We start from the raw sequence: 25,121 nt of genomic DNA on the forward strand, positions 1-25,121 counted from the left end.
AACCCACCTCGCACCCTGCGCTCTCAAGATTCTGGGTTATTAGTCATTCCAAGAGTTAAAAAGAAGTCCGCTGGCAACCGAGCCTTTTCCTACCACTCTCCCTTCCTTTGGAATGGTTTACCTAAAGAAGTTAGAGAAGCAAACTCTCTCCATACCTTTAAAACAAAACTAAAGACTTAACTATTTTCTCAAACTTATGCATGATATCACTTTGATTTGACTTTGTTATAGACATGTAAAGCCCTTTGAGACTATAAATAGTGATATTGGGCTCTAAATAAATATTATTATTATTATTATTATTATTATTATTATTATTAACTTCTCGTTAGTGATCATGATTGACTACAGCTGGTAGCTTCTCTGTACCAACATAAAAAGGTTTTGTTTGACAGCACTCACTGGATTGACCAACATAGTAAAATGGGAGAGTGCAGATATGAGACAGAGGATTGTAGATTTACACAAGTCAGGAATGTCTCTTGGAGCCATTTCTAAACAACTGCAACTTCCAAGATCATCAGTTCAAACAATTGTACGCAAGTACAAGTTGTTGGGAGGTGTAGCCACTTTACTAAGGTCTGGAAGAAGACCCAAACTGACACCCTCAGCTGAGATAAAAATTGATTCGGATAGTCAGGAGCAACCCAAGAACCACCAAGGCACAGGCCTGCCATGAACTGGAAGCTGCTGGAACATCAGTGTCACTGTCTACAGTCAAACGAATTCTACGTCACCATGGGCTGAGAAGTTGCTGTCCAAGAAGAAGCCCCTGCTCCAAAATCGACACCTTCGAGCTCGACTAAAGTTTGTAGCTGACCACATGGACAAAGTTTTATGGTCAGGTAAGACAAAGATTTAGTTGTTTGGCCATAATGACCAGAGGTATGTTTGGAGGAGTAAAGGTGAGGCATTCAACCCTAAGAACACTGTACGAACTGTTAAGCATGGTGGTAGCATCATTCTCTGGGGCTGTTTTGCTGCCAGTGGAACTGGCACATTGCACAAAGTGGATGGAATAATGAAGAAAGAAGGAATATTACCTCAGCATTCTTCAGCATAACCTCAAGCCATCAGCTAGACAGTTGAAACTTGGACACAATTGGGTGTTCCAACAGGACAATGACCCCAAACACACATCAAAGCTGGTTGTGGAATGGATAAAGCAGGCTAACATTAAGCTTTTGGAATGGCCTTCCCAAAGTCCTGACCTCAACCCCATTGAGAATATGTGGACTGTGCTTAAAAGTCGGGTCTGTGCCAGGAAATCAACAAATTTAGTTGAACTCCAACAATTCTGTCAAGAAGAGTGGTCAAATATCCAGCCAGAGCTATGGCAGAAGCTTGTTGATGGCTACCAAAAGCGTCTGGTCAAGGTGAAACTTGCTAAGGGACACTTAACAAAATAGTAGGTGTGCTGTATGTATATTTTTGACCATGTGTTGATTTCAGAAAACCCAAAATAAATTAAACTTTTGCACCATATTCTTTTTTTGTGTGTGTGTGTGTGTGTTTTTTTTTCTATTAAAGATGTGCTGTACAATCATTCTGCCCCAGAAAAAGAACAGTTCCAAGGAATCATTGAAAGCCCAATATTGCCATGACATTCATGTCCATGATGTGTATGTAAACTTCTGACCACCACTATATGTATACACATACATGCGTGTGTGTGTGTGTATATATATGTGGTCTCTTTTTATGGTGTGTGTGTATATATATATGGAGCTTTTTCTAAAATTTGCTCTTAATAGTGAATGTTGAGAGAATGCTTTTTTTTTCCCCTAAGAAAAGGTGAAAGGGCATCTCGGCTCTTCAGACACCCCAGGGGTCAGCAGGGAGGGAGGGCCCTTTTGACCTTGGCTCTGACCAATGACAGAGAAGTTGCTGGATGCTGAGACTTCTTTCCCATGGCCTTAATGATATTCATAACATGTTAATGACTTTCGGTCCCTATTGATCCCAGTCTCTCTGTCCACCTTCTGCTCGTATGTGACCCCTTTATTGGCACAAGATCCTGCTGGTTAAATAGAAAATCGGTGTGGATGTGCTTTTCTGTATTGCTTCATCAACGCTTGGATGTAATATGAGCAGCAAATGCTTCTTAAGACAACAAAACCATAATTTTTGTTTTCAGTTTATAAAATGAACATTGCAAACCATAATCTGTCATGAAACCTCAACAAAGCATTGGTTTTGTACAAAACTGCATATAAGAATCGATATTTGACCACTTTGTCTATATAAGCATAAAAAAATGACAATTATTTCAAAAGAAGAAAAATTTAAATGTACTTGGAAGTGTGCTGAATTTTACAAACTGGTGCAAAAGCCAAATTTCATAGTGTGGTACTGCAGTGACACATCACCTCTGAGCATCTACGTACCTTTCCTCACCTTTCAATGGCATTGCACTGATAATTACTGGTCTTGTGTATGCTATGTTTCCATAGTGATTTCATCATCTTAATACACCGGCTAGTCCTGACATTCAAGCAGTAGCTCACTGAATATACTGTGATGATGTCTCACCCCACATTTTGTGGTACATTAATTAATGCACATAATGCTTCTATTATACAATGTAACTGAATGTAACTAGCTTATACTGAATGATATTCAGATTTTATGGTGATCTAGTTCAAGTTCTGTTTAGAAGATTTACTCAGACATGTTGCATATAACGACTTATTGCCTTGGCTGTTTCATGGATAGCCCTCTGGGTTTAGGACAACAGCTGAAGGTAGTGGCATAATCAATATGTAATTTCAGTGGACGCTAAATTTTGTTAAAGGATTCTGTCACAGATTACACAGAGACTCATTTTAATAACCTTTAAACCTTGATCTTGCCTAATATGTGGATTTTGCTTGTGTGTTCTGTGTTCTAAATTCACAAATACAGTTCCTTAAGAAGGAGCAACCATTCAAGAAACAAGATCAAATGGCAAATATTATTCCAATAGCTCAGCAACTGCAAAAGAAATTTGATCTCATTTTGAGTCCCTCAGAGTTCAATTTTCTGTCTCAAAAGGAACACTTACAGTACTTAAGAGGAGGACATACATGTTCTTGTTTGTTTTTGTTTGACTGACGCCTCTGTCTAAACAGCTTTGTAAGGCATGGGGTCATGTGTTGTGACCTTCTGTGTTATTGGTGAATAGCAGTACTTACAATGTTCGTGCTGTTCAAATATTCAGATGTGTTACGAACAGTGAGTAGCAAATAACAAATGTAGAAAGCCTGACTGTAGGCTGTGTGCTCTTGACAGTGCGGTCCACTGTGGCTGTGTTGTGGAGGAGGGTGGAGGTCTAAAAGAGGGGGATTTTATGCTGATGTAGCTCAGCTGATTCTAACAGCTGGACACCTATTGTCCAGTCTGTGAATGGGGGTCCAAGCAGGGGAGGGTCACTCTCACTCGACACAAGCCCTGGATCGATATCAGCATTTATTGGGCAGCTGACGTGTGGCCATCAATATCTCTTCATAATTACTAAGCATCCAGTGTTTTTGGACAGCTGAGCCAAAGGGTTGCGTGATAAACTACTAAGTATTAAAACAAACAAGTGATAAATAGCCTGAATGTGCGTTAGTTAAATACTGTTCAAGGCAATATGTGTACTTTGTCGTATGTTATTTTATGTTACCCGTAAAGGCCAAAACTAGATACGATGTATTAGATCAGCCTCTTGCCATACAGTAAAATCTTTTGATACACTACTTCTCTTGTCATGTTTGCTATTGGTAATGGTGTTAAAGTCCCAAGATACAGCAACACATCAATTCAGAATGCACTGTAATGCACACGGTGTAACACAACATAAACCTCAGTAGTATATAAGCTCATATGTATGTTTTTATAGGAAACTGGGTTTATGTATGGTTGGACTGTTGTGTATAATTATATTGAATATGTGATAAAATGGCATGGCATGGTTTGGTCTGTTGTGCACTGCAGTTTTTATGATTATTTTCAAAGATAATTGGAATTATGATTTGAATTAGAATCACACCCACTTAATAGTGTACTGTTCCACCTCATGCCACTGCACTATTGGATTAAGTGTACTGCTCTGTACACCCTCATTAAAGTAAGATACATAGACATTTTTACACTTCCGAAAGGCCTTGTGAGGTAACATTTCACTAACTAATGACGGTCTGATGGGGGAGGGGGTAAACAACCACGCTCGAGCGAAGCTGCACTTGAAGGTTCAGTTGTGAGCTGACCTCAGGGCTGGTACGCCGCTCGCTGGAGGCGGCTTTCCCATGATTGAGAATGCTCGTTTAACTTGCTTAAATGGCGTTTTTTAAAAGGAGAGTTATTCAGCTTTGGCTGATTTTTATTTGGTTTCAGTCATTTTCAGGTAAGATTATCTTTTATTTCACCGTTTACAGTCGTTTTACATGGTGTCACGTTCGTCTCTTAGAGGTGACCACAGGATGTCTCCAGTTGGTGACCGGATGTGATACTCAATCAAGAAAGCAGTATCTAATTTGAACATTTATAGAATGTGATATAGATTTAGATAAACACTAGTGTCAGCGAATTAGTGCTTTTTATTCAAAGTAAATTGTAATGTTAGAGTTTAAATGTCAGCGGCACCCACGTTTGAGTCGTCCGTTCTTGAGCGCTGTCCGGTACCGCGCTTATCACGTAAGGACCCGTTAACGTACCATAGTCTTGGATGCGATGTTGTCAGTATAAGTTTTGTTTTCGTACTTTATTTCACGTCGTGATACGTTGGTTGCTCTGTGCGTTCAACAGTAACATGCGTCTTAGTTGAGATTGTCTGAATTATTGTAAAGACACTTGAAAGTTATTAAATCGACTGTTTTAGATCTGACAGTGGTGTCTAGTAGTGGTGCGCAAGGCCAGTAATATTGAGATTAACCACGTTTCCTCGTTTGAAAATGCTCTCGCTTTGATCAGATGAGGGATATGTTTTGGAAGATTACTAGCGGATGTCGAATTTGTCACTGTAGAATTTATATTAGCGCTTTATTTATGCACCCTGAGAAATAGGACAGTCTTACACATTTTAATACCATACATGTGTACATGTACAAATGTTATCACATCAAAAATAGAAAAATGTAAGATCATTTCTAAAGGTTGAACCGTTTAAAACAAGGTACTAAGGAACAATAAGAATTCTGATATGCAGACATCTGTATTATTTTGTCTCGAGCCCAAGGAACCTTTAAGAGTGTTTCTGTCCTCTTTTAAAGGATTTATTTTTTTTCTCTTTACCATGGCAGCATGGATGTAGCCACTGTGGCTTGTTTCTGTGTATTACTTAACTTACACCAACTGTTACACCAACCCCAAATTATTTCAGACCATTAATTTATACATTTTAACTTTTCCTGATGTCCAGCTTTGACTGAATGTAGATTTGACTCTGGAGTCTCTAAGTTGCTGATGACTTGCTAATGGTGTACGAAACTAGGCATCAAGAGACTTATCCTTTGTTGAGTGTACTGAAGTCCATACTGGTGACCATCTTAACTAATGCTGAGTCTCCTCTTTTTGTCTCTACTGTACAGGTGTTTTATGTTTTAGTGAGCTGTCATTCATCTCTGAGCCCAGTCATGTAACTGTCTTACCAAATGACAATGTTTTGCTGGACTGCCTGGCTCAAGGAGAGCCACCTATTAGTATCAGCTGGCTGAGAAATGGAGCTAAACTTTCAGAAAATGAGCACATCCAGTTCCTTTCTAATGGCTCGCTGTACATATCGAATGTGTGGAGTGTGAGTGAAGCCCAATCAGATGATGGCTTTTACCAGTGTCTCGTCAAGAACAAGTATGGAGCCATCCTAAGCCAAAGATCACGACTAACAATCTCAAGTAAGTATGGAGTAAGATCTGATCAGGGCAAGTAAGTATGTTACCAAACTGTAAAGGTTTTCATAGAAGTAATACACAATCATTATCACTAGGCATGTGCGGACGACCTTTCCGTACATTATTCGTCCCTCCTGAATAAAAATGGATATCCTTGATTACTTGAATTCAAGACAATTTTCAGTTGTTTTTGGGGAAAGGTGAAATGTGACTTGTTTTTTTTTTATAAACTTTAAAAGCAAATTTTGTTTTAGTTTGTTACAAACAAACTTTCTACCTAGATGGCAGTGGAGTGATTTTCATCAGCTCTAGACACCATACAAATGTATGGAGTTTACAAGCTTGTTTTTAAAGGACAGTTAAACCTTGACAGAGAGTCTATCCAGAAGATAATAAAAATTCAGCTACCTGAAGAAGAGTATATGTATGAAAGGAAAGGACAGAGAGAGGAAGAGAGAGGAAATCTTCATATTCTTTAGCACAAACATTTAAGGCCACACTCTCCCACAGATACACATTCTAAATCACCCTTTCATCTGTGCCGTCCCTTACATTTACGTGGGTGGATTTGCAGTGTCATTGTGAACGCTTCTCTGCTCAGTGCTATTGTTTTCTGGTTGGCTGCACAGTGGAATCCCCCAAAAGGCCATTCTCTCTGGCCTCCTTTGTCCACTGTGGCCCTGACTGGCCCCTCTGAAGAACAGAGACTGCGGAGCATTTGTTTGGCCTTGGAGCTATGGACAGCCCAGCTGTGCCTATTCAGCCAGGCCAGTATTGGCCATGACAAAGAGTTTGAGTTGGCCTCTATTTTTATATTTTGGTATGTTATTTTATAAGTTACACTGTCTGTGTAACTATCCAGATTATGGATTTAGCCAGAGTGACGCACTGTGGTTACGATATTAACTGTGACTTAACATTTATAGCCTCAGTGCTTTACTTATAAAGTTCAAGTTTACTAAGAAGCATTGTTTTCACTCCTAAAGTGGACAGAATATTTTTTGTGTGTTTTAACGTTTTGGGATGGGTTGCATGTTTGTTTTTTGCATTTTTAATTGAATTAATGCTAATTTACAGAAAATCCATCATTGAAGGTAAATAAACACATGTTCCAAATGTCACAGTTCATTGCCAACTTATTATAAAGCTTTTTGTGTTTTAGCTGCTTTCATCTGATGGTGTCTGTTGAACTGTGAAGCAAAGAAAAAGAGAGGAACTGCAGAGAGATATAGCCTAATCAAATATCAACATTCTAGGGTTAAAATTTTGGTTTCCAGGGTAACCTCATGGGGGGTTGGATTTTGGGTGCAGGGGTCTGCCTGTAGGCCGGTTTGGCTCCCCATCTGTCTAGGAGCCCATGGGAGAGGCTAAGAGGTCAGAGGGATCATGGGACCGGCTTTGTCACACCAGACCGTTGACCACTGGGCTGCCATTGGCCTTGTTCGCCTGCTGTCCAGTGATGGATGCACAAAATCTTCTCGCTCATTTCCATTTTCTCCAGGGCTGTCGAGGCTTTACATTGTTTGTAAAAACCTTTGGGTTTGTGGAAAGATCTTAAAATCTTATGTGCTTGTAGTGGAATGGAGAATGTATGATTTTGTGGACAGAAAATTTCTCTGAGCTAAAATCTTGATTTCAGGCTGGTAGATCAGGGCCTATTGATTTTCAAAATAATGGATGCAAGGATTGGAAGAGCATGACATGATAGTTAGACAATTTTGAAAAGCAGTCCTCTTAACTGAAATTATTACTCAAACATGACAACAAAACAGTGGAATCTTGAGATTTTTCTTGCTGTATGGCAAGGAGTTTAAGAAGGAACAAAAGCCATTTCACACATTTCTTAATGTCATCATCTTAATATACATAAGTATGTATACATAAGTATGTATGACTTCTTTAACAAACACCAGGAATTCTGACAGACTTTGCCTTTAATAAGATTACAGGGTTCTTTGTAATGTACCTAGCAGAGCTTGTCTGGTCTCCATGGTTTATGTCTTGACTTGTGGCCAGTGCAGGGCTCTGCCCAGTTTTCCCTGCTCTTGAGGCTTTAGTCTGAATTACCTTATATGACTTATCCTCTTTAAAATACAAATATCATAGCAGCGTTCTACATTGTGTAGAATATTATACTGTATAAACACAGCTTTTGGTGATATCCTAACTGGCTTCGATCAGGCTTTCCCCAGTCTCTGTTGAAATTAGGTGGACAGGCGGACTAAGGTGACCCCTGGCCCTTGGAAGGAAACCTTTGTGCTGTTTGACCTAGGCATTGATCTGTTCTTTACGACCTTTCTGACCCTAGTGGACTGGCCTGCTGGTCATGAAGGAAGAGCTTAAAAGGCCAGATTTAAGATGGGGGATGTCTCCTCATTATAATTGGGATGATGGTTATCATACTTGTATGGTTTGTGTTTTTTTTTTTTTTTACTACAGTATACGTAGGTTTTCACCAACATGCCTGCAGCTTTATTACTCTTACAAAATTTTATTTTAGACAGACTTTGGAGAAAACTTATATATATATAGAAGTATGATTGTAAGTTTTATTCTTATTTTCCAGTTTTTTTGCTTGGGTCGGACACTTTGATGTCCATAAAGGCAGGGAATTGTATTAAAGTTTCAGTGAGTTCCAGCTGTTGGCTTGGATTTGACCAAGACCACTGGACTTTGGTCCTGATAGCTGAAGAGAAGATAGCAATCAGTTGCATTAATAATGTGTCCAGCCCAGCTTACACTTTACTCTTTGAAGTGTTTAAATGAAACAGCTGTATTTTTCACTCTGCCAGTCGCACAGCTGGATAATCAGATCAACTAATCCTAGTCTGGGATAAAAATCACGCCCAGTTCTAGTCTTTGTTTTCACTTGCTTAGGTTAAGCATTACTCTGAAGAGTTTTTTCTTTTTAAATCAAAGGGCTTGTTGCTCTTTCCAGTCCAGTTCCAAAGTGAATATTGACAAAGGCAAGAAAATGGCTTGTCTATCTGATGTGGAAAAAAAGAACCTGTGGTTATTTGTATGTCATTTGGATATAATTAAGCCTCACACGTAAATAAAAGGATTTTAAATTTGCAGTCTCCCTAGACCATGATTTACATGAGGGATTGTTCACTAGGAGATGAACTGTCATTGATTTCCTTTAACAGCCCCCTGACCGGACTCTGTGTGGGTGAGGGTAACAGAGGATGTAGGGCCAGCAGATAACCTCCGTGGCTTTTGGGTGAAATTAGTGGCTTAATTCAATGGCAGCTGTAAACAAAGTACGTTGTTATGAGAAGCAATTGAATTTGGTATTTTTTGCAAAAATTTATTTATCTGGAAATGATAGGAACCTGTCATTAATAGGTTTTCGGGGAGGCATAGCATGTTTCACTCTACGGTGGGTCTGAAAAGTACTGATCAAGATTAAATTTTAAGTATGGACTTGTATTTAGTCACCAGTGGTTGTGTTACAAAAGCAACATTACAGTAATGTAATGTAACAGTTACTGTTTTAGTTGTCTGTTAAATTTAATTCATGTATACATGGTGTCACAGGCTTTCACTTTGTTGTTTGTTTGCCTAAAACTGACACACTGAGTCATAGGTATAGCCACAACATACTACAGTGTTCATGGCCCAGAGTGCCCACGGTTTATCATTGATGTTTATCCTTAAAGAGCACAGAGAAGACAAAATACTACCTACATCTAAATTAAAGGTTGTTTACCATAATTTAATGAAAAGGTTAGCAGAATGCCGTGACACTGAGGCCTTGGTTTGTGGATTTGCTCTCTTTCATTATTTTTCATACTTAACAAAGCTATTCACAGACACTCCTTCGAGAAGACCAGCAAATAGGGAGATTATTGATCACGGTTGATCTATGTCTGGTCATCATTCACTGTCATTCCTTCATTGATCCATTGATTCAACCAGCTGTCCGGTATTGGCTACCATGCTCCTTGGCCTTAGGTAAACTAAGGCTATCCATAGACAAGATCATGGCAAAGGGCCGGTCCATCAGTGCTCACAGCAATACTGAAAGTTCAATGCACAATGGATTTAGTTACCTTATTTTATTTATAATGAAAGTTATGAAAATAATGGATTTTCTATTTTGAGGCCGTAAGTGCTGTTATTACAGTCTGAAGAATAAGTGAGAGCTGAGATACTATTTATGACATTAGAAAGTATTTCCCTGCTGTGAAGACTGTAATGTTAGCGAGGTTTGTAACTGTGTGATACCGGTCCAGTGATTCTGTGGTTAGATGTTCATGTTTTGTTGTATCAAAATCAAAAGCTTAATAGCTAATATTGTTCAAGAGATGCTGATTTGTCACAAACAATTCAAACAATGAGAAAGTCAGCTCGAATGGGGTGTGGACTGTGAGTATCATTCTATTCAGCAACAGTCATAATTTCCACACATATCACTAACTCATACTGTTATAGTATAGATAAATGGCTACCACTGGCATTATTCAAGGTAACATCATAGATGTCATATGTATAGCCTAACCTAAACCCAGATATCCTTTTTTTTATCCTTTTTTGTCAGGTATCTCATCCTTTGTGACGCAGCCATCTCCTGTGGTGGTCAGTGAGGGCTCAGTGGCCAGGTTCAGCTGCAGTGTCACTGCTGTCCCTGCTGCCATCATCACATGGGAGCTCAACCAAAGTGCACTACCTCTGGAGACTGAAAGGTACCACCGCTGGTCATTTAAGCTAAACAAAAAGACAAAAGGTGGTCACAAACTGTTCATGAATATGAAGAATAGGTTTGAATATATTAAAACCTGTGACTGTAGATAAGAACCGAAACACTGAGGGCATGCAGTAATGAAGCTTGTGATTGATGAAAAACTGGAACTAGTTCATTTTGTTTGCGCAGAAATTTTTGCCTATGGTTCTGAAGGTCTCAGTAATTCATGGTAGCACACAATTAGGAAGATTCCGTCTAGCTATGTTTATGCGTATTTCATCATCCTTTGTTTTGTCTGAGATATGGCGTTCTGAGCATTGTTGTAACAGTGCCATGGACCTGTCACAGACAAACTCTCCACCACATAGCACCAGTTATTTGGTTCCTTGTTTCCAGAATCACAGTGTTGCCAAATGGAGTGCTTCAGATCCGCGAGGTAAAACCGGAAGATGCAGGAAACTACCGCTGTGTGGCAACCAACATTGCAAATCGTCTCAAAAGCAAGGAGGCCATGCTGTCCGTCATGCCAGGTGTGTGTTTGTGTATGTGTGTTTGTGTATGTGTCTGAGTATTACAAGATGGAACTATCTAAATTTTGTATGTAGCACTCAGTTACAGGTTCACTGACATTTATACTGACTCTTCCTCTTTATAGCACTGGCTCCCAGGCCTCTCCAGAGGCCCCAGATTGTAGCTGGCCCTCAGAACATCACTGCGTCCTTGCACCAGAGTGTTGTCCTCGAATGTATTGCTACGGGCAACCCCCGCCCACTGGTATCGTGGAGTCGAGCAGACTCAAAGCCCATCGATGTGTTTAATGCCCGCGTGTTGGGCAGCGGGAACCTAGTGATCTCTGATGTGAAGCCAGAGCACAGTGGAGTGTATCTCTGCAGAGCCACCACCCCACGCACACGCAACTTCACCATTGCTGCTGCCAACCTCACTGTATTAGGCAAGTATCGCCTTACTTACCTGCATAAAGTTAAAAAGGACAAAATAAGGGCACTAGTGTTTCGTGGCAGGAACCATACCTGTTCATTTACACCTGGAATATGTCTCTTGCAGTGCCTCCTTCCATAGTGGAGAAGCCAGAGAGCCAGACCCGCCCCAGAGCTGGAACTGCCCGTTTTAGCTGCCAGGCAGAGGGACTTCCCACTCCACGCATTACCTGGCTGAAGAACGGAGAGGAGATGTGCTCCAATGGCCGCATCAAGATGTACAACAGGTATATTCCTCGAGTTTTATTTATTTAAAGCTCAAGATTTCCAGGTGTTCTCTGACTGGTAAACATAAAGTTTTGGTCAGTGTTACTTGAAATTGTTTTTCATTTGAAGTATTTTACATGTTTGGTATTGCCAAATTGAATTTCATTGATTTGTTTCACTCATCTCGTTTCACAATTCTGTTTTTCATTTGACGTTATAGCTTAAAATATTGACTTTGACATATCTTCAGAAGTGCTGATGTAAATCACTTGGAATGTTAGCCACATTTAGGCCTAAGTCTGGAGCATGTGCATAGCCACACCTGCATCACCCAGTCTTTTGGTTCATCAAACAAAATGGCTGGATCTCCATGTTGAAACTGAATCTTTCTCATAGACAGTACTATTAAATAACATCTATTACTTTCTCTATCTCTTCCTAACATCAGTGTAAATGTAGTTTGTCTGAAGCCCAATCCCCCAACGTCACTTTCTAGATAACTTGTGATTGGACAAGAAAGATTGAATTGATTACCAAATAGGTTCTTAGCACATATCACAGCTGTTAAAAGCTGAGCTGTAAATGGTTTATCACCTCATTTTTTTCCTTCTCATCCACCAGCAAACTGGTGATCACCCAGATCATGCCTGAGGATGATGCCATGTACCAGTGCCAGGCGGAGAATTCTCAGGGTTCTGTGTTGTCATTGGCGCGACTGATCGTGGTCATGTCTGAAGACCGTCCCAGCGCACCCCGGAACGTCCGTGCTGAGACCATCTCCAGCTCCGCCATCTTGCTGGCCTGGGAGAGGCCGCAGTACAACGCTGACAAAGTCATCGCCTACTCAATCCACTACATGAAGGCAGAGGGTGAGACATAAAATAAGGGAGAGAAAAATGTCTAACTGGAATTGTGTTTATTATAGTGTCAGATCCAGTACTGAGCGGTATTTTATATCTTATGTGTGTAATGCATGTATGTACACACAGCAACTGTAATTCATTGTGATTATAACATTGGTACACTATGATCATATTGTCTTATTATATTCCCATTATACTAATATATTTTTTCCACATATTTGCTAGATATATTTGTTACTACCAGTGGGTTATTACTATGCAGTATGGATGTGTATTGTCATGATGTATTGCATACCTTCTCTGGAGATATGCTGCAGTTTTCAATGTAGTCATGATACACATTTGGAGAGATCTGTTACATAGTTTGATTGATGTGAATTATACAGCTGTAAGTATAAAAAGAGAGATAAAGTGGCACATTGTAAAGGACAGCATTAAGAAAATCCCCCCTCGGATGTGAGACTTTCTGGGATATTGGCCATCTGTTGTTGCCATAGAGGGGTCAGGGGAGAAGAACAGGGCAGACCTGCTATTGTCCACTCATGGTGACACAAGCTCATCTTAAAGGCACAGAATACCCTGCAGGGATAGTATATATTTCAAGGTGTAGAATCAAACTGTTACATAAAATGGCACTGCTGTTGCCCTCATTGTGGGGTGTTGTCCTTAATTATAAATACTCCCTGAGATGTCACTTCAGTGTAATCAGGTAGTCAGTCCTTCACTTACATCAAACCAGTTCTGAATGTGGCCAAATATGCTTCACTTTCTATCATCATTTAGTCTTCACTCTTTGTGACTGGTGATGATGATCAACAGCACCATTGTGTTTTGACTGTGTCCAATCTTTAGAAGATATGTAACTTCTCTTTTTAAAATGTGGTCTAATTTCCTCTGGCTAATCTTCATACCACTTCAGAGCTCTATGGAATGAAATTGTCCTGAGGCCAGACTGAACTAAACTGGGAAACTTATGTGTCAACTCTGAGTAGTCTAACATTAACCTATGCCTTCTCCATCCCTAAACTTAACCTTCACTCCAAAATGGTGTGCCCCGAAGACAAGACTTTGTCAGAACGTATTATCCATAAAGTAACAGCCTACTTATCTGTGTTGTCTCTCAGGAAGCCCAGGAGGCAGGAATGAAGGGAATTTCAAGTGGAATGTGTCTCTGTTTTGCATTCGGAGCATTGTTTGTTAGGATTTGGGTAGCAGAATAAGTGGCCTAAGTGGAATCAGTCCTAAACAAACAGATCATCTTTCGGTATAGGCTGTCTTTGTCCAATACAGTGCAGTTGTACACTTCAGTAAGCTGCCTTTTTAGCAGCCTCTCCATATGCAATGTCACACTGAACTCATTTCCATGACAGCCATCAAAGACATGAGCATCTTAAGGTAGAACTGTGAAGCAGCATTATTCGTTATGTTGTATGCTTGGATATGTTCATGTTCATGATAATATAATTTTCATGTTTTAGTAGCTGCATAAAAATAACCTTAAAAACCTGCCAGTTTCTTTTAATGAAATGAAAATCGTTGTGAACCCAGGTTTGAACAATGAAGAGTATCAGGCTGTAATTGGGAACGACACAACAAGCCATATTGTGGATGATTTGGAGCCTGCGCGGAACTACACCTTTTACATTGTGGCCTATATGCCTATGGGAGCCAGCCGCATGTCTGAACAAGTCAGCCAGAGCACGCTGGAGGACGGTGAGTACAGCTATCAATCCAGTCATCTCCAGTGTTCTCATCCTTCTAAAGTATGGCAGTATCACTTTTTTTCCCTTTGAGTCACAGACGTGAAGTCTGTTTTCTCCTCCATTTTTCCCCATTTGGGATGTCCAGTTATTTGAATATTCCTTAAGTCTTTCCCTCATGTAGTAGCTATAGTCAAAGTCAGTGAGACTAGCACTACTTTTCTGCTGATATGTTCAATTTGATGAAATAAGAAAGACTTAATGTCCAAGCGTTTGTTTGTCATTTTGCTTTTCATTTTGTGTTTGGCTTTAGTACCACTCCGAACCCCTGAGCTCAGCCTAATTAGCCGCAGCCCCACGGACATCCTGGTCTCGTGGCAGCCTCTTCCCTCTAAGCTGAGCCGCGGGCGTGTCTCTGCCTACCGCCTCTCCTACCGTACGGCCTCCAACGAACACGTCACCTCAGTGGAACTGCCTGGCATGAACACCACCAGTCACCTCTTGCAGGACCTACAGCCCGACACCATCTACCTTATGCGTCTTGCTGCCTCTACCCGTGTTGGTTGGAGCCAGCCATCTGCCTGGAGCTCTCACCGAACACCCAAGACTTCCTCTGCCATCGGTGAGAGAAGAGAGCAGTTAACTCTGTGAAATTAAGCTCTAGTCTTTTCTCAGATGTCGGTTTTCTGGACTACCCCTAGCAAAGAGGGACTATAATTTACTCAGTGCAGATTGTTAGGAATTGGTTCACTACTGATTGAAGTGTTTTTGGATGTTTGTGATTTTCTCCCTTCTATTTGATTTCATGTGTGACAAATAAGACAGCTATGTGTTTTGCTCACCACAATTAGAGACTACACTGTTATTTCTATGAAAGTGTGGAAGTTTCATAGCTCAAGTCTATCACTGGGGTGTATTAGAAGTAGCACAGGATTTCATGTATGTGGAGGTGCCTCTGCTAAAGACTTGAGTCAGGGCTACACCAGTATGAAACAGACAACAGCAGATTTTAATTAGCCATATCAGTCCATCGGATGAATGACTTGGTTTACTTTGTGTTTTGATTTGTGATATGCTTCTGTGGCCATAAAGTTACTGTTATAGTAGTTAAAATCTTCACACCCTCAGTGTTTTGACTAACGCTTTATGTTATGGCTAATAAGTCATCTCTTGTTTAGAAAAGCTGTTATTTCGGGGACAAATTTGTTAGAGACCAGTGTGGTGTAAACGGAATAGCCATCTCAGACTGTGGCAGCCATTTGGATAGGCCAGCATTGTTGAAGCATTACGTTTGTTACCCACTGACCCTTGACCTGAGCTGTCAGGGTGAGGCGGAGGGCTGGCCTTAGTCACGGGTCATGAAGAAGAGATCCCTGCGGCTGTGAGGAGAAAGAGAGAGGAAGAATAGAGCTCGGTTAGCATGTTAAGAGGAAGACAGAGAGGCCCCATGCCGTATCTCCACTCTGTCAAAAATAAAACGTTTGAAACCTTTAAAACTGCAAAAAGCCTGCAAATGCATGTAGCGTTGGTTGTGTCCCTGATGGTCAGACTCCTTAAAGGAGGAGACAGTGGATCTGTCTCTATAGGCAGCGTGAGAGAATAGAGCTAAAGGGCTGAGAGCTGTGTTAATAGCAGGACAGAGAATCAGGAGTTGATTGCATAGGGCTAAAGGGTCTTACATGTGATGGGCCGCTTGTGTTGAAGTCAACCAACAATAGAAAATATGTCAGACATTTATCTTATGGTAATGCCCTGCAATTATAGAAGATGCAAAGCAGATATACTCAACAGAACATTTGTCAGCATTACACACGTGCAATCAAACAGTCATGCTTTTAAAAAATGGATTGATTTATCTGTTGAAGTGGAATTTGTTTAAACTAAGTCTGAGCTATTTGTCACATGGGTTAGGCTCAGCAAGGGACAGGTCTCTAATGAACTCACTATGTGTGACTAATTGAAACCGATTGAATCAATGATGGGTAGTGTGTTACTGGTTTTGGATGCTTGGTTGAAATGTGTGTTATTTGTTTACCATTGACTCCTTTGCTTATAGAGTTGTCTTTTATAGATGAGTTTCTATTGATTCTCCTTCCAGATTCTGCTTTAGAGGAAACACCATGTCCTGTTTTTTCCTCATCCATTTATTGGCAAAGAAGTGTATTATTTGACATTATACAACTTAGCATGTCCCCATGTCTGGCAGCACCATTAGCAGCTGTTCCTCAATAGAGTGCTCTGAATTTAATTGTCTAAGTGAAAGCTCCAGACTAACCAGACAGAAATAATGTGTTTTGAAACCCCAGCACTGGGGAATCAACTGAGCGGCATTGTCTAAATCTCAAAGCATGATAGCACATTAGAAAAATATTGGGTACATTGTCACACGCAATTATTCTGATGTCTTCTGCTGTAAGATGCATCCAATCCCAATTTAATACCTTATTTATCTGTAATATGTCCATACACCAGCTGTTTTTTTCTCAGCCACTGAACTGTTGAACGCCACTGATGGAAAAGTCTAATCCTCATACTGATTTCTCTGATTTGTGTGTGTGTGTGTGTGTGTGTGTGTGTGTGTGTAGTGCCACCAGCCCCAGCTCTGCAGCTGGAGCCTCTTAACTGTACCTCTGTCACTGTACGCTGGCATCCATCACCAAGCGATGCAGTCATCCAGGGCTACCATCTCTCTTATTATGAAGATGACCATCCTGAGGGTTCTCCAATCCAGATCAGTGGGCAGGACCATCAGTACTCCATCACTGGTCTAGGTGAGTGATCTCAGGATTTTAAGATCTTTCAGATACTCAAGAAAGCCACTGGTCAAAATAATTGTTTTACACAGCGTTAATGAATGAATTAAAGTGCTGTGATATTTTTGAAAGATAGCATTGGGTCAGACCACTCAGGAATTGTTTGAAAAGCGTAACTTCATTATTTTGACTAGATTTTTAAATTGGTCCCTAGGATTATGAGCTATTTTGTTGTTTATAATGTCCTTGTTTGAGATTACAGAAAATGCCTAATCATCTGTTCAGTATTTCTGTATCCCATTTGGGTGACGCATTTTTTCATTTTGTCTCCAGTCAGCTTTATTTTTTCATTCAGAACCTCAAATGACCTTAACTTTAACGGCCTATCAGAGGATTTGCATATTAACTAATCTTTCACCTTTAAAGTAATTGGTCCACTCCCTTATCAATATGTCTCAGCCCCCTTTCATCTGCTGGAGTCCCCCCCATCACCCAATTCAGCTCGACCACAGCATTGTGCTTGTGTCTCAGAACCCCACGAAGGTCAGAAGTCACAGCCCAGATGTCTCCCCCTCAGTTTTTTCCCATCCGTCTCTCCTTGCGCCGCCGCGGCCCGCTATTGTACCGAGGGTCCCAGGTCAAGCTGAAGTGCGTGAGACCCTGCCCCTCCCCCCCTCCCTCACTCTCTTTGTCCAACTGGACACTCTGCCCCTCTCAAAAGCTCACAGGATTGGTCAGAGCTGGACTGATGGTCAAGGTGGACAAACAGATGGGTAACAAAGCAGGCATGAGCCCACGTTGTCAGTGTCATCTTGTGTCTGACTAAAATCAGGCAATTAAATCAGGTTAGCGAGGTGACGCGTATGTACCAACCCAAATAGATGTAAATAGTACATTATTATTTTTTTTAATGTTACAATTTTAATATACTACAGAGGGTGGAAAACTACTATGCTCACATACACACACACACACACACACATCAGGGGAACTATGCACAATTTTTCTACTTCTGACCTGTATCTCCAAGCTTCCAGGTTATTTATTCTGTAGGGTATCATAGTTGTTTATTTGTTTGGGGGAAAAAAAACATGCTGAGCTCCCTTATAGTTTGAGAAGTTATTTTTTAGGGCTGTGTTTTTTGTCTTTTTTATTGTGTTTCTGCTATACTTAAAAGTGCTTCAGGCATGTCAGGATGTGTTTTCTGAAGCAGTTCATGGTTCCTAACTCTTTTTGCATGTGCATGAATGTGAAGTTTTATCTTGCCTTGACCCTCAGACCTAAGAGGTCACAAGTCCTCACTCCCAAGAGACAGGCATCCCAGCAGCTGAACAGTGCCTGGGACTTTGACCTCTGAGCCTCAACCCTTAAACCCCCATCCCCCTGCTACCACCCATTGTCTTTAGTCCACCTCTAGACTGGCCCCCAGCCTGACTCCACCCACCACCCTCAGCACTCACAGACCATGGTCACATTCACAATGGTCTAGCACTCTAGACCTTTCCAGTGTTATACAAAGAGATGTGATGTACAACTTAGAAACCAGCTGGGATAACTTACTAATTTTTGTTGTATTGTGGTCCTTGGCTGGAAGTTTATATTTTGTACTGTTGTGTCTTGTCTGCAGTCCAGATAAATGCTGGATAAATATGAAATTATACCTAAGCTATAATATGAGGGGTTACCCTACTTTTAAGTTCACAACCATAAGCCAAAACAAACTCACTGAGATTGCTGCACTTCATGGTGATGTTGTATCTGTATAGATTTTAAGAAACTCTTGTGTCATTACTTTGATCTATTATCAGACACTTATTGTTCATTGTTATTTTTTCTGATTGAATTGAACTGAAATACGAGCTTCTCTCCTCCTGCTGAAGTGAACCTTTGAGAATGACCTGAAATAATCACAGCCTCAGCTGTCTGCCTCACTCAGTACTCACTGCATCAGCTTCAACCACACAGCCTTCTCTAGTGGCCATATGTGGTACTACACACCACGAGGTTAAGGAGCAAGTCCTTGACTGCTGCACAGATCATGTATGCAGTGGAGAAAGTAACCAAAGATACCCAAAAACAAAATCACAGACTGTTCAGTGCAGACTGATTTGAACTGACTTAGAACTGGTTCAATCTGAGTATCTAGACTTGAAGGTTTAAGTTAAACTTTCATGTGTAAAAATGATTTAGATATCCTAAACTTAGTTTTACACTCACAGCTTTCACTTTAACTCTCTGTCTGAAATTTATGTAGAGGTTGAAATTTTCCATCTTTTTTTCCAGCTTTTCATTAGTCTGTTGACCAGGGCTCTGATGGCTATTATCGTCAGGATGATGAATTTGCGTTGGTAGAGAGACATTTATATAGATGACCAGCATTAACCAAAGAACAGAACTCCTACAGTCAACTGTCCTGCCATCATTGTCCATTTTATGAATTTCTAAAGAGCATGAAAAAAAAATCTGTGCTCCTCATTGTCTTACAGACAAAGTGGTGTCATTTTAAATGCGAGACTCAGAGGGCCTGTGACATCTTAAATTCGGTTTCATTTGTCCAGGTGTTTTAAAGGAGATATATCCAAGCACATTTATGGGATCCTGAGCCTTACCGGGAGATTCCTCCATGTGTTCTTTTTCAGGGCCGAGAAAGAAGTACCACATGAAGCTCTGGGCAGTCAGCTCTCATGGAGATGGGTACCAGGCTCACCAGACTGTCATCACCCCTGCCTGCCCCTGTAAGGACGCTTATGAGCATTTTATTATCTTTCTCTCTGGGTGTTATTGTTGTTCTCCAATATTTTCCTCATGATAAATTTTACCCCACTGACAAACTACTCATTCAGGGCAAGGGCTAATTTTATTATCAGTAAGGAATTACATATCAGTATTTTTCAATTCCTTCAGTGGATTAACACTATAGGTTTAGGTTCTTAAACATCGATGTTACTTCTAGAGCCAATTTCAAATTCATAATCCAGAGGTTATTGCCATTTCACTGAGATTTAGTAGTTGTGATATAGACTGCCAGGGAACATATTATCATTTCAGTCTGTTCAAACCAGAGATTTTTTAGTTGTATAATTTACAAATGATAAATGTTTTTTTCTTCAGCCACACAGAACCGCAGGCTGGCCACTCTCCCTTCTCCTGACCACGTCCATGCTCAGACCAACAGCTCATCTGTGATCAGACTGACCTGGGGCCGTCCAGCTTTCGTCTCTGGAAAACCTGTCAACTACACCATCCGTTACATCCCTGCTCAACTGTTCAACGCCTCTGCCGTCCGCTTTCTACACACGTCAGTTCACACAGACTTAAAACTGCTGCATGGTGGAATATTATTCATATATTTTCACACTGAGAATCAAATGCTTTGGACCATCCATTTTGGGGCATTAATTATAGAGCAACCTTACCTTTAGCTTTTACTTTAAACTGTTTTCAGACATCATTAATACAACTTTACTGCACTTGAACTTCTTCCTACATTTCACTGGCTACAAATGGCAGAATAGAAAATCTGTAGGTTTGACAAGCACACTGAGTGGATTGTTAGCTTATACATGGCTAATGCTGCTGCTCTGCCCAGCTAATGTCATATATAACTAATATTTTTCCTGCCATATGCACCTCTCTGCAGTACTAACCAGAAGGTGATGGTTCAGGGGCTGAGGTCCAACACGCGGTATGAGTTTGCAGTTCGTCTTCACATGGATCAGATGTCTAGCCCATGGAGCGCTCCTGTTTATCAGAGAACACTTCTGGAAGGTAAAAGCAATACAATGAAGCACACTGTCTCTGTATGTTTTTGTCTCTTGTCATTTCTAGTTTTGATCTCTAGACATACACGGGCCTTAAATTTATGTGTTTGCATGTGTGTGTGTGTGTGTGTGTGTGTGTGTGTCTGTGTGTATGTGTGTGTACACTTCTTTCCTTCTCCAGCTCCCTCTACACCACCACTGGCTGTGAGAGTGACCCTGATTGAGGATGACACAGCACTTGTCTCCTGGAGGCAACCAGAGCTGCCGGACGGCACAGTCACAGTGACCCACTATACCATCTTGTATGCTTCTCAGAGAGCCTGGCTGGCTGGAGAGTGGCAGGTTCTGCAGAGAGAAGGTAAAGAGAGCATGTCAAAAACAAATAGGTCTCTTAGCCCAAAGCTGGCCCATTACATCACAGTGTAACTCCTACAGATTGTCTGTCCATCTGGTAGGAGATGACCTGGTCAAAAAAGTAGGACTGTTGTATAGTCTGTGTACATGTGTAATATGAATGGTGCTGTCATTGTGACGGAAGAAGAGTAATTCTCCTATGACAATGACAATGACAATGCAATCCCATGACTATGAAAATGCTACAATCCTCATGTCCACTGATTTGGCTTTCTGTATCTCCTTTTTAATAGGGGGCAACACCATGGCCTTGCTGGAAAGGCTGGTTCCAGGGAACACCTATTTGGTGAAGATCTCTGCTTCCAACCAGGCAGGAGATGGTCCTTTCTCCAGCATAGTAGAATTACCAGTGCAGCGCAGCAGAACTCACCAGGGCAAAAACCCGCGACACACGGACGGCCTATCTGAGACCACAGGTATGTGTAGATCACAGCCTAGCATCTCTCGGACTCTCACTGGACAATTTATATGACAATGTTTGGAGGAAGACACAGTAATGTTTTAGATCATCCTCCTCTTTCAATCTTCTTGTTTGAACATGAGCAAAAACAATCATTTGTCTAACTATTGGGTTATGACCCATAAAGCGAATAACAGGATTGTATCTCTGAGTATTTTTTTTTCTTGAGGAGATAAGCACTGTCCCCTCTATCATCAAAACAAAACTCTCACACTAGACAGACCTGACCAACCAGACCCCTCCACTTTTCTTATTTTACATATATGTTGTTTTGTTGTTTACATTTATGTTTGTTATGCTGTGTCCTTGAGTCTTAGTGCGGTACAACAAAGAAAATGAAATCAAGGGATATAACAACATTTCTCGGATTGTTTTGTTCTCAGTTTTCTCAGATGGGCTCTACAATATAGATGAGAAGTCTATGACAGGAATCATTGTTGGTGTGTGTATTGCCCTTGCCTGTATCTGCATCTGTGTCTTCATCCTCATCAACAAGACCAGAGGAAGGTATGTCTCAAAATGTGACGGCCATGGTAAAGCTTTCTCTGTGAGACAATGTAAAGAGAGTGGCAATTTCTTTACACAGCTTTCAGCTTATTGACCCGACTCTGTTATGTTCAGTAGGACGTCCTCAAGCTCAAAGATGATTGGACAGAATGCTGCTGATGTTACACGTACTGCTCCGTCATTGCCCAACGGACATCAAGCGGAGCGTGCGGAGGTCCTGGTGCCAATGATGGAACCCCAGTTTATTGACACAAAGGTAAGATGGTGAACATACTGGATTTTAGTTAAAGCAACTGAAGGTAGCATCTGCAGGTAACCATACTTGAGCCTGACTGAAACTACATTTTCGATTTTTGAATCCCTCGTGTCTGTTTTAGGGAGGGACTGAGCTGATGATAAACACTGCTGGCCCAATCATTGGTTGCGGTAAAAACAAGAAAAGGAAATGGCAGTTTTTTGGCAGTGTGGAGAAACATACCTCAAAGAAAGGCCTGGTAACTGTTTAAGGAATACTGCTGGACATGATTTTGCCACAAAATAATTATGAAAATTGGAATAGTGCTTTCAAATAGATTGTAACAAGCTGTTTGTATTTGAATAGATTATATTCTGAATAGAAGTTCATCTGAAAATCTCTACATTTCCCTCCTTCCCTCTATCTTCTCTCCTCCCTGGATGTAGGGGAGAGCGAGCTTTTATAAGACTGGCAGGACAGAGCTGCGGTATGAAGATGAGCGTGGTGTTGCGGCAGCAGCTGTGGCCAGTAAGCCGATACTCTGTGGGCCTCTTTGCGTTTCCGAGACCTCCAACAGCAGCGAAGTCAGCCGTGAAACCAGCGACTCTGGCAATTATTCCCAGGATGAGATGAGCGACCCCAATAGTCATCCTCAGCCACCTCTTTCCAGTGGCAAAAAGTGCTCCAAAGATTTTCCGGTGCCAACGAGTCATGACATCCACCTCCATGTCAAGGCAACTTGCAGTCAGGAGCAGCCAAGCACTGCCCTCAGTCTTTCCATGTGAGCTGGAGATGTGTCCCAGGCCAGACTACCCTCCCATTAGAAGGCAGCAGCAGGGCTCCTACAGCCTAGCTATTCATCTCAATAGAGTGATGGGTGGTGAATGAAGTAAAGGCTGCCTGACCTAAATACCCCCTCTTTTTCTCAGGATACCATGTTTAAACGAGACCAAGCATCAAAGAGTGGTCAGTTCATTGTGCCAAAAAAAAAAAAAAAGCTGTGTCTTAAATTCACTTCAGGGTGATGATATTTGCCAAAAGCTTTCTTGGGGTGTGCTTACAGCACTCGTTCAGGAGCACATTCCCCAAAACCTTCCTTTGTTCTCCTACTTGTCCCTTTACCTTACCTGCTCAAGTGGAGCGATAGAGATTTCTAAGGATTCCAAGAGAGGGCTTTGGACCCAAACCTCTTTCAGGAATCATTTGCTAATGAATGTCTTCCCTTTTAGTCCTTGCTTGTACTGTTTGTTCTCTTTTCAACAAATGATGAATGTCCACGAAGAATATCCTTAATGTGAAGTTTTTACATGAAGTTTATAGTTTCCTATTTTTCAAAACGATTTTTGCAGGAGTGATGAAGATTGGGATAACCTCTTTACAGATTATCTACCTCAGCTTACTTCATGTATACCAGCATTCGTTCTGTTACAGCACTTACTGACAAAAAAGTTAGTGCTTCGCTGAAATTATTTGAATGTTGAAATTTTTGTCTTGTTATGATTAATTCTATGGATGGAAATAAGGGATTGTCATGTTACAGACATTTCATTTTCTCACAAGTTAATCGTTTGTACCTCAGGTTTGTAATCAAAGTGTTTATGGCAAACACTACGCTAGCTTAGACCAGTCTCCATTTACAGTCTACCCCAAATTAATGCTGGAGATATAAGTGTGGAAGTCTTTAAAAAAAAAGTTCCAGCCACCTCAATTTTACCTCAAATGGGATTTATTGTGCAGTTCTTAAATGTTATATTGTGGATCTTTTCTTTTCATAGCGCTTTCTCTTTTTTTTGATGTACTACCTCTTTTGAACCGAAAGCTGTGTATTTGTCCTTATGACCGGGAGTCACAGCTAAATATGATGCTTGCTAGTGCATTTTATTTAAGTTAGCTTTAAAAATATTTTAAATTTCTTCCCAACATTATTTGTGTTATTGAACACAGTTTGAGAATTCAGTTTGAATTGCGTTTCTTCTCAAAAGTGGAAGGTTTCAGTTTCAGTATGCTTTGGTTATCGTTTTTGTTTCCTCGTTTCTAGATGAGAAATGAGAAATAACCAAAAATGGATGTACTGAGGTTTTCAGTTCATCAAACCTTAATAGCTTTAAACAATGGCCTTAACGTGGGAGGGTCATCTTGAATGATAAACATATATATGTGTGTGGGAAACTCCAAATCCAAAGATTGAATGAACAAATGCTACTGAGTTTTAGAGTGATGCCAAAAAAAGAAAAAAAATACTGTTACCTCCAAAGGGATATACTATATATTTCTGTATATTTGTAAGTGCCACAACAAATGCAGTTTTATCTTTCATTCTGTCACTGTAGCCAAAACATTATTTCAAGTTAGCTTTTCTACTCATCTATTAGATGAGTATTCAGTTTAATTTACCACCTTTACTTTTGTAGAATGTAGCTAACAAGTAGTGGTGACAAATGCTATTATCCAAAGAGTTGCTTACCTCATGTATTGGGTTGGACAGGAAGATGCGGATAATCCTTGGAGTGTTGTTATGCAGTATGATCTTAATATCACACCAAAGACTTGACATATAGCCAAAGGTATGACTGAAAAATAATTTGCCACTTTTAGAAATAACATCTTGAGTGTATGTTGCCACAGCTAGTGGGTGTACCAATGCATTTATCAACATTTCACATCTTGGGTTGGGATGGCGTTTTTGG

General features: G+C 40.7%; 1 protein-coding gene across 1 annotated transcript; it reads left to right on the forward strand.

The window, feature by feature from the left end:
* Positions 1-4,299: 4,299 nt before the first annotated feature.
* Positions 4,300-23,219, forward strand: prtgb (protogenin homolog b (Gallus gallus)). The gene is made up of 19 exons (XM_030774905.1): positions 4,300-4,366; positions 5,550-5,852; positions 10,393-10,537; positions 10,933-11,066; positions 11,192-11,488; positions 11,602-11,761; positions 12,363-12,610; positions 14,153-14,317; positions 14,618-14,926; positions 16,890-17,075; positions 19,697-19,792; positions 20,169-20,355; positions 20,698-20,825; positions 21,000-21,176; positions 21,466-21,648; positions 22,076-22,239; positions 22,348-22,455; positions 22,577-22,693; positions 22,881-23,219. Exons 1-19 carry the CDS (start codon positions 4,300-4,302, stop codon positions 23,217-23,219), a joined length of 3,513 nt encoding a protein of 1,170 aa, XP_030630765.1.
* Positions 23,220-25,121: the final 1,902 nt, after the last annotated feature.

This window comes from Chanos chanos, chromosome 5 (genome assembly GCF_902362185.1).
Source record: "Chanos chanos chromosome 5, fChaCha1.1, whole genome shotgun sequence".
Taxonomy (NCBI): Eukaryota; Metazoa; Chordata; class Actinopteri; order Gonorynchiformes; family Chanidae; genus Chanos; species Chanos chanos.